Source organism: Ranitomeya variabilis, chromosome 5, assembly GCF_051348905.1.
Source record: "Ranitomeya variabilis isolate aRanVar5 chromosome 5, aRanVar5.hap1, whole genome shotgun sequence".
NCBI classification, from domain to species: domain Eukaryota; kingdom Metazoa; phylum Chordata; class Amphibia; order Anura; family Dendrobatidae; genus Ranitomeya; species Ranitomeya variabilis.
Window position 1 is genome coordinate 415,405,220 of NC_135236.1, and position 15,368 is coordinate 415,420,587.

At 39.7% G+C, this 15,368-nt stretch overlaps 1 protein-coding gene across 7 annotated transcripts in view; it reads right to left on the reverse strand.

Moving 5' to 3' along the window:
* Nucleotides 1-3,338: 3,338 nt before the first annotated feature.
* The window catches only part of MSRB3 (methionine sulfoxide reductase B3), a 411,351-nt gene continuing 399,321 nt past the window's right edge, over nt 3,339-15,368 (reverse strand). For 5 of the 7 annotated variants that reach the window (XM_077265195.1, XM_077265193.1, XM_077265192.1 and 2 more), the window contains 2 exons: nt 6,676-6,773; nt 3,339-5,598 (listed from right to left, as the gene is read on the reverse strand). In XM_077265195.1, coding sequence (XP_077121310.1) covers nt 5,443-5,598; nt 6,676-6,773 — 254 coding nt within the window. In that variant the 3' untranslated portion in view covers nt 3,339-5,442. The remainder of the gene's footprint in view (nt 5,599-6,675; nt 6,774-15,368) is intronic. The other 2 variants (XR_013215777.1, XR_013215776.1) reach the window with 1 other exon arrangement.

The window sequence follows — 15,368 nt, forward strand, 5'->3', positions numbered from 1 at the left end:
AAATATAAAAATTTGGAGCTAAAATAATATTTTTGTGGGAAAATATTATTTTATTTATTTTCACGGCTCAACGTTATAAACTTCTGTGAAGCACTTGGGCATTCAAAGTTCTCACAACACATCTAGATAAGTTCCTTGGGGGGTCTAGTTTCTAAAATGGGGTCACTTGTGGGGGGTTTCTACTGTTTAGGTACATCAGGGGCTCTGCAAACGCAACATAACGCCCGCAGACCATTCTATCAAAGTCTGCACTCCAAAACGGCGCTCCTTCCCTTCTGAGCTCTTCCGTGCACCCAAACAGTGGTCCCCCCCACACATGGGGTATCAGTGTACTCAGGACAAATTGGACAACAACTTTTGGGGTCCAATTTCTCTTGTTGCTCTTGTGAAAATAAAAACTTGGGGGCTAAAAAATCTTTTTGGTGGAAAAAAATATATTTTATTTTCAAGACTCTGCATTATAAACTTCTGTGAAGCACTTGGGCATTCAAAGTTCTCACCACACATCTAAATAAGTTCCTTGGGGGGTCTAGTTTCCAAAATGGGGTCACTTGTGGGGGGTTTCTACTGTTTAGGTACATCAGGGGCTCTGCAAACGCAACATAATGCCCGCAGACCATTCTTTCAAAGTCTGCATTCCAAGCAGCGCTCCTTCCCTTCCGAGCCCCGATGGGTGCCCAAACAGTCAGCAAACAGTCGACAAACTGGTCAACAGATTTTGAGGTCCAATGTCTCCTGTTACCCTTGATAAAATAAAAAATTGCAGGCTAAAAAAATCATTTTTGAGGAAAAAAAAAAAGTTTCCAAAACGGCGCTCCTTCCCTTCCGAGCTCTGCCATGCACCCAAAAAGTGGTTTACCCCCACATATGGGGTATCAGCCTACTCAGCATAAATTGCACAATAAATTTTGGGGTCCAATTTCTCCTGTTACCCTTGTGAAAGTAAAAATTTTGGGGTGAAAAGATCATTTTTGTGGAAAAAATATGATTTTTTTTATTTTCATGGCTCTACATTATAAACTTCTGTGAAGCAGTTGGGGGTTCATAGTGCTCACCACACATCTAGATAAGCTCTTTGGGGGGTCTAGTTTCCAAAATGGTGTCACTTGTGGGGGGGGTTCTACTGTTTAGGTACATCAGGAGCTCTGCAAATGCAATATGACGCCCGCAGACCATCCCATCAAAGTCTGCATTCCAAGCAGCGCTCCTTCCCTTCCGAGCCCCGATGGGTGCCCAAACAGTCAACAAACAGTCGACAAACTGGTCAACAGATTTTGAGGTCCAATGTCTCCTGTTACCCTTGAGAAAATAAAAAATTGCAGGCTAAAAAAATCATTTTTGAGGAAAAAAAAAGTAAAACGGCACTCCTTCACTTCCAAGCTCTGCGGTGCGCCCAAACAGTTTTTTACCCCCACATATGGGGTATCGACATACTCAGAAGAAATTGCACAACAACTTTTGTGGTCTAATTTCTCCTGTTACCCTTGTCAAAATAAAAATTTGGGGGCAAAATGATCCTATTTTTAGAAAAAATGCGATTTTTTATTTTCACGGCTCTACGTTATAAACTTCCGTGAAGCACCTGGGGGTTTAAAGTGCTCTCCACACATCTAGATAAGTTCCTTAAGGGGTCTAATTTCCAAAATGGTGTCACTTGTGGGGGGTTTCTACTGTTTAGGCACATCAGGGGCTCTCCAAACGCGACATGGCGTCCGATCTCAATTCCAGCCAATTCTACATTGAAAAAGTAAAACGGCACTCCTTCCCTTCCAAGCTCTGCGGTGCGCGCAAACAGTGGTTTACCCCCACATATGGGGTATTGACGTACTCAGGAGAAATTGCACAACAACTTTTGCCGTCTAATTTCTCCTGTTACCCTTGTGAAAATAAGAATTTGTGGGCGAAAACATCATTTTTGATTTTATTTTCACGGCTCTACTTTATAGACTTCTGTGAAGCACTTGGAAGCTCTAAGTGCTCACCACACATCTAGATAAGTTCCTTAAGGGGTCTAGTTTCCAAAATGGTGTCACTTGTGGGGGTGTCCACTGTTTAGACACATCTACTCTATGTATCCCAAATGAAAAATCATCAGTAAGCATTATGGCTTCTTGATTGACAACATCAAAAAATGATGGCCATCCTGCACACAAATAATAAGAACTCTTATATGACACATGAAATAATATATAATAAACATCTATATTTATCATCATCTTTTCATTTTTCAACAGGCCAAAACGTAAGAACAGTACTGATTGGGCAAAGCCATAAAATGTAACTCTTCAAACGCGACATGGCATCCGATCTCAATTCCAGCCAATTCTGCATTGAAAAAGTCAAACGGCGCTCCTTCTCTTCCAAGCTCTGCGGTGCGCCCAAACAGTGGTTTACTCCCACATATGGGGTATCAGCGTATTCAGGAGAAATTGCACAACAAAATTTATGGTTAAATTTCTGTTTTTACACTTGTGAAAATAAAAAAAAATGGTTCTGAAGTAAAATGTTTGCAAAAAAAAGTTAAATGTTCAATTTTTCCTTCCACATTGTTTCAGATCCTGTGAAGCACGTAAAGGGTTAATAAACTTCTTGAATGTGGTTTTGAGCACCTTGAGGGGTGCAGTTTTTAGAATGGTGTCACACTTGGTTATTTTCTATCATATAGACCCCTCAAAATGACTTCAAATGTGATGTGGTCCCTAAAAAAAAAATGGTGTTGTAAAAATGAGAAATTGCTGGTCAACTTTTAACCCTTATAACTCCCTAACAAAATTGTGCTGATGTAAAGTAGACATGTGGGAAATGTTATTTATTAACTATTTTTTGTGACATATCTCTCTGATTTATGGGAATAAAAATACAAGGTTTGAAAATCGCAAAATTGTAAAAATTTTCGCCATATTTCCGTTTTTTTCATAAATAATCGCAAGTAATATCGAAGAAATGTTACCACTAACATGAAGTACAATATGTCACAAAAAAACATTCTCAGAATCAACAGGATCTGTTAAAGCATTCCAGAGTTATAACCTCATAAAGTGACAGTGGTCAGAATTGTAAAAATTGGCTCGGTCATTAACTACCAAATTGGCTCTGTCACTAAGGGGTTAAGATAGCAAAATACATTAAATGTTGATGGTCTCCCAACTATTTATTATCTATAGAGGTATATGGATATTATTATGTCCAATATTCATTTTGGTAGAAGCTGTGTCTTTGACTAGCAGTGAAATCAACCACCCATACAAATACAATAGATTTCCAACATGACACTTTGTCGTCAATACATTTAAATTCTACATATACTGTATATATATATCATGGAACACAAAAGATGGTGAAGGTTCAAACTTTATTTTTACAATTCTAAGAAATATATAATTGCAAAAGCATATCATACTGTTACTATTTTGTAACTGTACATTGAAAGACTGTAGGAAATGTCTCATATAAAATTACAATTTTCATAACCTTTACTTACATGCTGTCCTGTTATATAAATGAGATCTACGCAACTCAACAGACTACAAATTACTGTAATACAGAAATGTGTTTGTGTATTTATACTTAAGCAAGTAGTCTTACCACTGACTTTGTAGAGACGCTAGTTAAACTAAGGCTACTTTCACACTAGCGTCGGTACGGGTCCGTCGCAGTGCGTTGGGCCGATGTACCGACGCATACTGTAAAATAAAAGCACAACGGAGGCAGCGGATGCAGTTTTTCAACACATCCTCTGCCCCATTGTAATGTCTGGGGAGGAGGGGGCGGGGTTCCGGCCGTGCATGCGCGGTCGGAAATGGCGGACACGACGCACAAAAAAACGTTACATGTAACTTTTTTGTGCCGACGGTCCGCCAAAACACGACGCATCCATCGCACGACGGATGCGACATGTGGCAATCCATCGCGATCCGTCGCTAATACAAGTGTATGGGAAAAAATGCATCCTGCAAGCACATTTGCAGGATCTGTTTTTTCACAAAACGACGGATTGCGACGTACGTCACACGACGCTAGTGTGAAAGTAGCCTTAGTGTTTGCGACAAAATAAGGCAGACCTTTCATTATTCAAATATATTAGATACAGTGCAGGCAGAGGTTTTCATTTTGCATGACTCCTGTACATGTACTACTTTTGCATTCTTTTTGTGCAGGCACAAAATGGTATAATGTTTACCCTTTTTTTTCTGATATCCTTATTTCGGCTGAGCAGCATTCTGTGCCAATGAGTTGTCTCCCAATATAGCATCATGCTTTCCCAAAAATACAAAGAGACACAGAGAGACAGAGAATCTACAGCTGCAACCTTCCTATCATCTACTATTAAGTATATTATTCTAGGTTTTTAAACATTTACACAGAATCAGCAAATAAGGATAAGGCAACTACAGAGCCTCGGTAGATAAGGAATACATTACTTTCTCCTAGCAATATATTTTTCAGGTATTTATTAGTACTACTGATTTATGAAAAAATATTTATAACAGCGAAGCTTTAGCTTAATGAGAAAGTTAATATAATATATTTAAGAAATAAAATATTGATTGTGCATTGATATACTGATGACAGTAAAGGGCACTTCATAGTTGTAAACTAAAACTGTAGTGACACCCTGCAAAGTTTGCACAGAATTTCTAAATCTTACAGCTTGAGTTTCATTTTTGTAAATTCTCTAGAAATAAATATTGAGGATTTAACCCAGTCAAATAGTTCAGCTTTCATTTCCATCCTTCCACTATTTCATTGGTCTTTCATTGTCTTTTAAATGTATATTTTGTACTGTCAAATACCAAAACTCTATGGCATAAAACACCTTAATAAGTGGCAATATTTTGGAGCAACTTGTAAGTTGTGCAAAAATATTGCCACTTTTGGCATTTTTTTTGGCAACACCAATATGGCCATAGCATGGTCAGAAAGGCATGGGGCTATAACTGTCCATCAAATTCTAATTTCAGACTAGACTACATTTCTAGTGGATGCGCACGCCAAGTAACAGATGCACCTCTTAATGAATTATATTCATCGTAGTCCAGCGAGCCCATTTATTGACATTAGCATTTACGATGCTGGCCTTAATGAATCGGCTCCTATGTGTTAACATTGTTGACATAAGGAAAGAAGACTAAATATAGCATATGAATAATACATGTAGGTTTTTATATTTAGGAATATTAATTGTATTCTTGTTTTACTTTGGCCCTTGGTTATTGTAAAGAGAAGTGTGTCACAAATGATTTTTGTTGAAGTCCCTCTCTTGTGTACATATGAATGATTGCCTGGAAAGTAGATATAAGTTGTAAGACACATTCTTTGGAGAAGCATAAAACATAACTGGAACTTGTGAATTTACAGTGAGTATGATATTCTGGGAACTATTCAGAAAATGGTCAGTCCAGAAAATGCCTGTGAAGCCCTACACTCTGGTAAGTACACTTTTTACAATTCAGTTTTTCCAGGTAATTCCAAGGAACTTCTTCCCTCAGCGCCACTTGACTCTTCTGGTATGAAGTTCATGGATGCAGAGTTTATGCAGTATCTTTTACCAGTTGGACGTGGACCATCATCAAATATGTGACCGAGATGAGCACCGCACTACAATGAGAAAATGTAAAAAGTTAATTCTTTATAAATTAATGAACATCTATACTAGACTTAAAACATATAACATTCCAGTCACCACATAACCTCCAGGGTACTACACTAAAATAATTAATAATGTGTATTTTATTGATTTACACTGATGAGCAAAATAGTAACAATCTTTTGAACTTTTGCTTTTCAGGCTCCACATCTCGCCATCCACTACTGTTTCGAACTTGAGACTACCATCATTTTATAGACAATCATCTTGACTATCTCATACATAAATTTGACTTGCAACTATTTAGCATATGATTAGTTATGCAGATTATTGTCATGTCACTGCATTGCTACTGTTTTGCTCCAGGTGGTGATAAAATCTTTTTCCTCTTGTATACTATAAATTACAACCTGTTCTCACATTTCGTGATAGCTCAGTGTATTATTAGGTTGATTTCCAAGCAAAAGGTCCCTGGGTCAAATCGAGAAGCAGCCATGAAGATTTCCCAAGAAAAGAGAAACAGCAGCATCCAGCTCATTGATAGTGGTCTCTAGGCCAAGAAAGTTGCCAAACTGCATCATGTGACTATTAATAAGTAACCTCAAGCACTCAACATGATGATTTTGATGAGAAAAATTTCTGCTAAGATATTTTTCTCATCAAAATCATCATGTTAAGTGCTTGAGGTTACTTATTAATCATTTTTGGACTTTTTTTTTTCCTCTTAAAGCACCACTAACACTTTAAGGAGTGCACTACTAACTCTAATCAATATACTGCATCATGTGACTGCCATGACAGTTGAAACTGTGACTGTTCTTTTTTTATGAATTTTATGCAACTTAAAAGAAGCAATTTTACCAGTTTTCTCATTAAAAAATAAGGACATTTTTAAATAGCTATGTATGTGTCACAAAAGGAACATTTAGGGTATCAATAGCAATAGTCTAAATTTTTTAAACATAAGTACTAGTAAATGCCACATAGTAGCTGGGAACAAAAATTTGTGTTACAAATTGTAGTTCAAGTTTAATATGAGCTAAATATAATAGTTAGTAGCACTAATTATGTAATAGAAAGATACTGACCTGACTACAACTCGTTTCTACTCTGTGCATCCCAAATGAAAAATCATCAGTAAGCATTATGGCTTCTGGATTGACAACATCAAAAAATGACGGCCATCCTGCACACAAATAATAAGAACTCTTATATGACACATGAAATAATATATAATAAACATCTATATTTATCATCATCTTTTCATTTTTCAACAGGCCAAAACGTAAGAACAATACTGATTGAGCAAAGCCATAAAATGTAACTCAATTAAAAGCACTGTAAAAAAAATAAAATAGGTCAGAAAATGGGTAGTTGTAGGGTAGTAGCCACATGCTTGTTTTTCCCACAATTCCTACAGATATACAGGTGCTTCTCACAAAATTAGAAAATAAAAAGGTTAATTTATTTCAGTTCTTTAATACAAAAAGTTAAATTTTATATAGAGTCATTACAAACAGAGTGATCTATTTCAAGTTTTTACTTCTGTTAATGTTGATATTTAGGGCTTACAGCCAATGAAAACCCAAAAGTCATTATCTCAGTAAATTAAAATTAACAAAAAACACCTGCATAGGCTTCCTACGCGTTTAAAAAGGTCCCTTAGTATGGGTCTGGTTCAGTAGGCTCCGCAATTATGGGGAAGACTGCTGACTTGACAGATGTCCAGAAGGCAGTCATTGGCACACTCCATAAGGAGGGTAAGCCACAAAAGGTCATTGCTAAAGAGGCTGGCGGTTCACAGAGAGCTGTATCCAAGTATATTATTAAAAAGCTGAGTTGAAGGAAAAAAGGTGGCAGAAAAAGGTGCACAAGCAACCGGGATAACCACAGCCTTGAAATGATTGTTAAGAAAAGGCCGTTCAAAAATTTGGGGGGACATTCACAAGAAGTGGACTGCTGCTGGAGTCATTGCTGCAAGAGCCACCACACACAGAGGTATCCAGGACATGGGCTACAAGTGTCGCATTCCTTGTGCCAAGCCACTCATGACCAATAGACAACGTCAGAAGCGTCTTTTCTGGGCCAAGGAGAAAAAGAATTGGACTGTTGCTCAGTGGTCCAAGGTGTTGTTTTCAGATGAAAGTAAGTACATATTGCATTTCATGTGGAAATTAAGGTCTGGAGAAAGAGTGGAAAGGCACACAATCCAAGCTGCTTGAGGTCTACTGTGAAGTTTCCACAATCAGTGATGGTTTGGGGAGCCATGTCATCTGCTGGTGTAGGTCCACTGTCCTTTATCAAGACCAAAGTCAGTGCAGCTGTCTACCAAGAAATTTTAGACACTTCATGCTTCCCTCTGCCGACAAGCTTTTTGGAGATGGAAATTTCCTTCTCCAGCAGGACTTGGCACCTGTCCACACTGCCAAAAGTACCAATACCTGGTTTAAAAACAACAGTATTACTGCGCTTGATTGGCCAGCAAACTTTCTTGACCTTAACCCCATAGAGAATCTATGGGGCATTGTCAAGAGGGAGATGAGCAACACCAGACCCAACAATGCAGACGAGCCGAAGGCTGCTATCAAAGCAACCTGGGCTTCCGTAGCACCTCAGCAGTGCCACAGGCTAAAGCACAAACACTTTTGGTAAACTTCAGTCTAAATTATTTTATGTTTCTGTGTCAGCAATGGGGTCCACTTGAGTCTCCAGCCATAGTGTTTCATTTATTTCAAAGGACAACGGATAGTTTGAGCTGACACTGATGCACCCTGAGCCTGCAGGACATCTTGAACTTCTTTGGAACTTGATTGGGGCTATTTATCCACCATCTGGACTATCCTACGTTGCAACCTTTCATCAATTTTTTTCTGCTGTCCATGTACAGGGAGATTAGCTACAGTGCCACGGATTGTAAATGTCTTGATTATGTTGCACTCTGTGGACAAAGGAACATCAAGATCTCTGGAGATGCACTTGTAACCTTGAGATTGTTTTTATTTTTCAACAATTTTGGTTCTCAAGTCCTCAGACAGTTCTCTCCTCTTTTTTCTGTTCTCCACACTTAGTGTGGCACACACAGACACACAATCCTAAAATTGAGTCAACTTCTCCCCTTTTTATCTGTTTTCTGGTGTAATTTTCATATTGCCAACACATCCTACTTGCCATTGGTGAGCTTGAACAAGCATCATATGCTTGAACCAAAGTTGTTTACCCACAATTTTGGAAAGATGTTAACAATTTTAACTGTTTTGTGTGAACTTATGTAAAATTTACCTTTTTTCATGCTTTTTTTTTGTGTTTTTCCAATATACATAAAGAAAATAAACATGTGTATAACAAAACATTTGTAATTGCAGTTATTTTCTGGGAGAAATACTTCATAATTGTTGGAACAATTTCAAGGCTGCCAACACTTTCAGCCATGCCCGTATTATAGGCTGACAAGTAGTGTACCAATAAGCTAGAAAACTCGGGATCTATAGGCAGTGCGGGGCATAAATTCTGGCTTTTTCAGCAATGTCAGTTTTAGAAGACGGACAACATGATGGGTACCCTTAACAAGTATGGGTTAAAAGGCCTATTAGTACTTAGTGTGGGGGTGTTTGGAGTGCCAAGGAGTTTGTATTGTCATAAACGGGTACATAACCTTTTAGTTGTCTAAGGGACAACATTGTTAAAACTACACCAATTCCAATGGCTGCAATTAAACTTAAAGGGATATTGCAAACTTAGGTTCCAGTGCCACGTCCACCACTCTAACGCATCATAAGAATGGGAGTCACCTTTCCCCTTTTTGATCTGTGGAAAGGATGGAACCACACATGCCCGTTGCTCTCTCCGTTGTAGGCAATTGGAGTTAATTACACATTAAAGTTTTTTTTTTACACTTGCCATAAACTAAATGAAGAGAGCAACATTCATGTATGACCTCATCCACTTTTTCATGAAGAGACACATAAGAGTTAGGAGGCCTCATTCTGCCTCATTATGGGGATCCCAGCGATGGACACACTGTACCATTAGTACTTATAGGTCCATACTCTTGCAATACATATCTCTCCTTTTTTATCTGCCAAAAAACATACATGAGCCACATAGAATGGCAGATTGCGCAGACCACCTGAGGTAGGTTTGACAGTACCCAGAAACCACACCTCAAGAGCAGGGAGTACAAAGCCAAAAACTTGTCTTTGTGCCTTCAGTCTACTCAGGCAGAGCCAAGTGAATGTAGATTCATAAAAGTAATATTTAGTACAATGCCAACTTCACCAATGTGAATGAAAATGCCCTATGTGCATACATATACATAAATTACCAAAATGTTTGATAGGAGACTTTTCATGATATTCATAAAAGTGAATGTAGCTGCCTTTAGTGATGACTGTGGGCAGACATAACTTAATCATTTAAATTACCAGTCATCGGGCTCTCATCGGAGAGCAGAAAAATGTAGGAAAATAGATCTTGATTCCAACGATGTATCACTTAGTTTACTGGGTACAGCAGTTGTGACACAAACAGAGATCTTAGATGTGGCAGAGCTCAGAAAGCTAACTCAACCCACACCACAGCTCTCTATGTACATTGTCTATTGACAGTACGTTGCTTATTTGATGTGGGGGCATGGTCAGATGACTTAACACGAGGCAGCTAGTCCCAGCAATGATAATATCCTAATGATAAAACCTTCATTGTAAGTAAACAGCAGTACGCAGCCTAATAAGTGACACCTCGCTCTATTCAGTGTTTTATCCCCTACCTCATGCTGTCCATAGATTACATAGCAAAAACATGCTGACAGATTCCCTTTAAATTTAACTTGTTAGCAATTTAGTAATAGGAATATTGAAGTTAGACACAAAGACATTTTTTTCATGGAGCTTTGTGTTCAGTCATCCCAGGCTTTATGTAAAACACCAGGATCTAGAACAAATATCTGATGGGTGGCTCCCCTCCATTCTCCCCATTTTGCTACCTGTGATTGAAAGATCTCTTCCTATCTATGTTTAGAAAGTGTGACAAAACCTTTGTGCTTGGAAGCAACATTTGTGATATACACAAGATAGAACTCTTTCTAGGAAGTAGTACATGCTATCTGACAGTGGATATCATTCCCCTCCAATAAACATTGTCCAATAACTTCCTCTGTTAAGCATTAACTCTAAACACAACTGACTGTATTCCTTTCCCGTGGTTCTTACATTTCAGTTTACTGTAAACATCATATAGATTTTGCAATGATAACGTTTTCTGCATTCTGCATAATATTGCCTGTATACACCTGATGGCAAGTCAATGCCGCACTTTCTCAGATGATGAGTACATGTATGTGGGCTACCCAACTTTTCTGTGAGAACAGATATTATGAGAAAGAAGGTTTGCCAATGCTGGATTCCAACATGTCCAATTCCTTTTTTTCTTACAGGAGATAAGGAAATAAAGATGTATGTTTAGTTGGGCGTATATGTTTATGTTGGAATCAGGAGAAATAACTAAATGTTTAGGAGAGCACCTAAAATTGTTGGTCTAAGGGTAAAGTTTCTTCTTGTGAAGATTGCTAAATTGGCGTAGAAAGACTTATAGGCAATGTAATGCTCCTCTGAGCATTAAACAATTAAACATGCAAATAGCCTCTTCAGAGATAAAAGGACTGGAACTGGAGAGCAACTTATTGGAAGTAGCATTCCTAAAAGTCAATATCAAACCTTCAAAGGACTTTGCCGCCATGTAGGAAAGAAGACCGGGCTGTGGGTGCTGACAGGGCACCGGGTCCGGAACTGCTGGGGCTGAACCTGCTGGTGCAGGGGGGAAGGAGACTGAGAACGGCGCAAACCTTGAACCCGGGCAGAAGGGGCGTGGCGAGCCAGGAAGGTATACAAGGGTTTGTGCGGGAAAAGAAAGGGGTTTCCAGCCAGAGAGAGGAGCGCTGAGCTGTGGGGAAGGATAGGCCGCATAGCAGCGATCATGGTAAGGCACAGTGAGGGCGTCCAGGTTTCGGCAGGCGTGTGGAGGAAGGATTGTGGTCAATATCCCTTTGCGGAGCTGCAGCATAATGGACTAGGGGCTCAGTGGGTAAAACCAGTGGTCACCCGCTGCCGCCAGAAGTGAGGACAGCTCGTTAGGCAGGGAAGCCGGAAGAACTCAGCACCGGCCTCAGCCAGCAGCTGACTAACCATTTGAGTCAGGAGGAAACTTAACATATTAAAATTCTGTCTGATTCTCTCGGCCGAGAGTCGCACGAGTGTTCTCTGTATGGTGATCCGTGTGTAATCCGTTTGCAATGTGATGATGCGATTTCCTCGCATGTAGTATCCGTATGACATCTGTATGCAATCCGTATGCAATGCGATTTTAACATGAGCTTTTACATACAGCAGTGCTCTGTCATTTACACATCGTTTTAAAAAGTAATATTCTTTAAAACACACACACACACACACACATATATACGGTATATATATATATATATATATATATATATATATATACTGTATATATTAGATAGATAAACAGATTAAAAGCCGGCAAATGATCTGCAGCATACAGTATAATCATAGAGTGACAGGGTAGAAGAGACATGTCAGTAAGATACACATATATATGTATTTATTTTACACAGAAAGATAGATAGATTCATCTGCCAGCTTCTGTAAAATCACTGCAGGAGCCGACAGGATGGAAGACATGGTTTACATACAGTAAAGAGATGCAGAATAGGTAGATATAAAGATAATAATAATAATAATCTTTATTTATATAGTGCTAACATATTCCGCAGCGCTTTACAGTTTAACAATTTGAAACATAACAGTCATAAGTAACAATGTTAACAATATAATAATTAAAGCAAATAAGACGAGCCTGCTCGTGAGAGCTTACAATCTACAATGAGGTGGGGGAGATACAAAGTACAGGTGTGTATTTACAAAGATGTATTTACAATGATGGTCCAGCCATCTTCAGGGGGTGGGGGATAGATGGAGATAGTGAATGGGCTACACACACACAAACATAAAATGACTTTGATTAGGGAACGTGATAGGCCGCTCTGAACAAATGTGTTTTGAGGGAGTGCCTAAAACTGTGCAAATTGTGGCTGGTCCTAATATCTTGGGGTAGAGCATTGGTGCAGCACGGGAGAAGTCTTGGAGTCGGGAGTGGGAGGTACAGATTAGAGCAGAGGTTAGTCGAAAGTCGTTTGCAGAGCGCAGCGGTCAGTTAGGTCGATAGACAGAAATGAGGGAGGAGATGTAAGGGGATGCTGCACTTTGTGGGTGAGAACAAGTACTTTGAATATCAGTGACCAATCCAATTTGTAGTGTGTGCGCAAATTATGGGTCATGTATGTAATATGTAATTAATAAAAGATTATTTTTCGGGAAAAAAAATGGCGTGGGCTCCCGCAGAATTTTTTAACCAGCAGAGGGAAAGTCAGCGCCTGGGGGCTGATATTATTAGCCTAAGAAGGGACCATGGTTATTGCCCCCCCAGCTAAAAACATCAGCTCCCAGCCACCCCAGAAAAGGCACATCTCTAAGATGCGCCAATTCTGGCATGTAGCCTTGCTCATCCCACTTGCCCTGTAGCGGTGGCAAGTGGGGTAACAGTTGTCGGGTTGATGTCACCTTTGTATTGTAAGGTGACATCAAGCCCACGAATTAGTAATGAAATCAGTGACTAGTGGTGCCATCACTGATGCTGCGCTGCCTCACAGCCTAACCTGCGCTGAACTCTGGAATGTGGGAAAATGCCAGTTCATTTTCCCACGCTGCAGAGTTGAGTGCAGTTCAGGCTGTGAGGGAGCGCAGCTTCAGTGACAGTCGCATCTTGGCACCGTTCTGTTGAAAACTGTATATTTCCCAGATATAGATTACTACGTGGAACACAACGACGGACAGGTATGAGTATATTGTTGGTTTATTATTTTACTTTTATTACAGGAGATCGAGGGCGTCGGGGAATCAGGTGTGGCAGTAAGTAATTTAGAACATTAAAGGAGTCTGTGTCTTTATTTCAATTAAAGGATTTTTTACTGGGTATCTGGGTTTTCTTAACAATTTGACTATGGGGTTAGCAATGGGGGCATCTTATTAATGCCTCTCCATTACTAACCTCGGAGCTTGATGTCACAAAGGTGACATCAATCCCCACAACTATTACCTCACTTGCCACCATTACAGGGGGAAGTGGGAAGTGGGAAGAGCGAGGCTAAGTGCCAAAATTGGTGCATCTTAGAGATGCACCTTTTCTGGGGTGGCTGAGTGCTGATGCTTTTAGTCAGGGGGGGACAATATCCATGGCCCCTCCCTAGGCTATTACTATCAGTCCGCAGCTGTCTGCATAGCCTTTGCTGGTTATTAATTCTAGGGGGACCCCACTTCTTTTTTGGGGGGTCCCCTATTTTAATAGCCAGTAAAGGCTAAGAAAAAAAGTTGTGAGCTAATATTAATAGCCTGGGAAGCTCCATGGGTTTTTCCCCCTTCCCAGGCTATAAATATCTGCCCCAAGTCACTGGCTTTCCCTCTGCTAGTTGCGAAAATTGTACGGGTGTCCATGCCCTTTTTTTTCCGTAAAATAATCTTTTATTAATTAAATATATGTCCAGTAATTTGCACACACTATACTAATTGTATTTGTCATTGATATCTATATATCTACCTATTCTATATGTATTTACTGTATGTAATCCATCTCTTTTATCCTGTCGGCTCCTGCAGTGATTTTACAAAAGCCAGCAGATGAATTTCTTCTGTCTATTTTTCTGTGCAAAATAAATACATATATATATATATATACAGTGCCTACAAGTAGTATTCAACCCCCTGCAGATTTAGCAGGTTTAATAAGATGCAAATAAGTTAGAGCCTTCAAACTTCAAACAAGAGCAGAATTTATTAACAGATGCATAAATCTTACAAACCAAAAAGTTTTGTTGCTCAGTTAAATTTTTATAAATTTTAAACATAAAAGTGTGGGTCAATTATTATTCAACCCCTAGGTTTAATATTTTGTGGAATAACCTTTGTTTGCAATTACAGCTAATAATCGTCTTTTATAAGACCTGATCAGGCCGGCACAGGTCTCTGGAGTTATCTTGGCCCACTCCTCCATGCAGATCTTCTCCAAGTTATCTAGGTTCTTTGGGTGTCTCATGTGGACTTTAATCTTGAGCTCCTTCCACAAGTTTCAATTGTGTTAAGGTCAGGAGACTAACTAGGCCACTGCAACACCTTGATTTTTTGCCTCTTGAACCAGGCCTTGGTTTTCTTGGCTGTGTGCTTTGGGTCGTTGTCTTGTTGGAAGATGAAACAACGACCCATCTTAAGATCCTTGATGGAGGAGCGGAGGTTCTTGGCCAAAATCTCCAGGTAGGCCGTGCTATCCATCTTCCCATGGATGCGGACCAGATGGCCAGGCCCCTTGGCTGAGAAACAGCCCCACAGCATGATGCTGCCACCACCATGCTTGACTGTAGGGATGGTATTCTTGGGGTCGTATGCAGTGCCATCCAGTCTCCAAACGTCACGTGTGTGGTTGGCACCAAAGATCTCGATCTTGGTCTCATCAGACCAGAGAACCTTGAACCAGTCAGTCTCAGAGTCCTCCAAGTGATCATGAGCAAACTGTAGACGAGCCTTGACATGACGCTTTGAAAGTAAAGGTACCTTACGGGCTCGTCTGGAACGGAGACCATTGCGGTGGAGTACGTTACTTATGGTATTGACTGAAACCAATGTCCCCACTGCCATGAGATCTTCCCGGAGCTCCTTCCTTG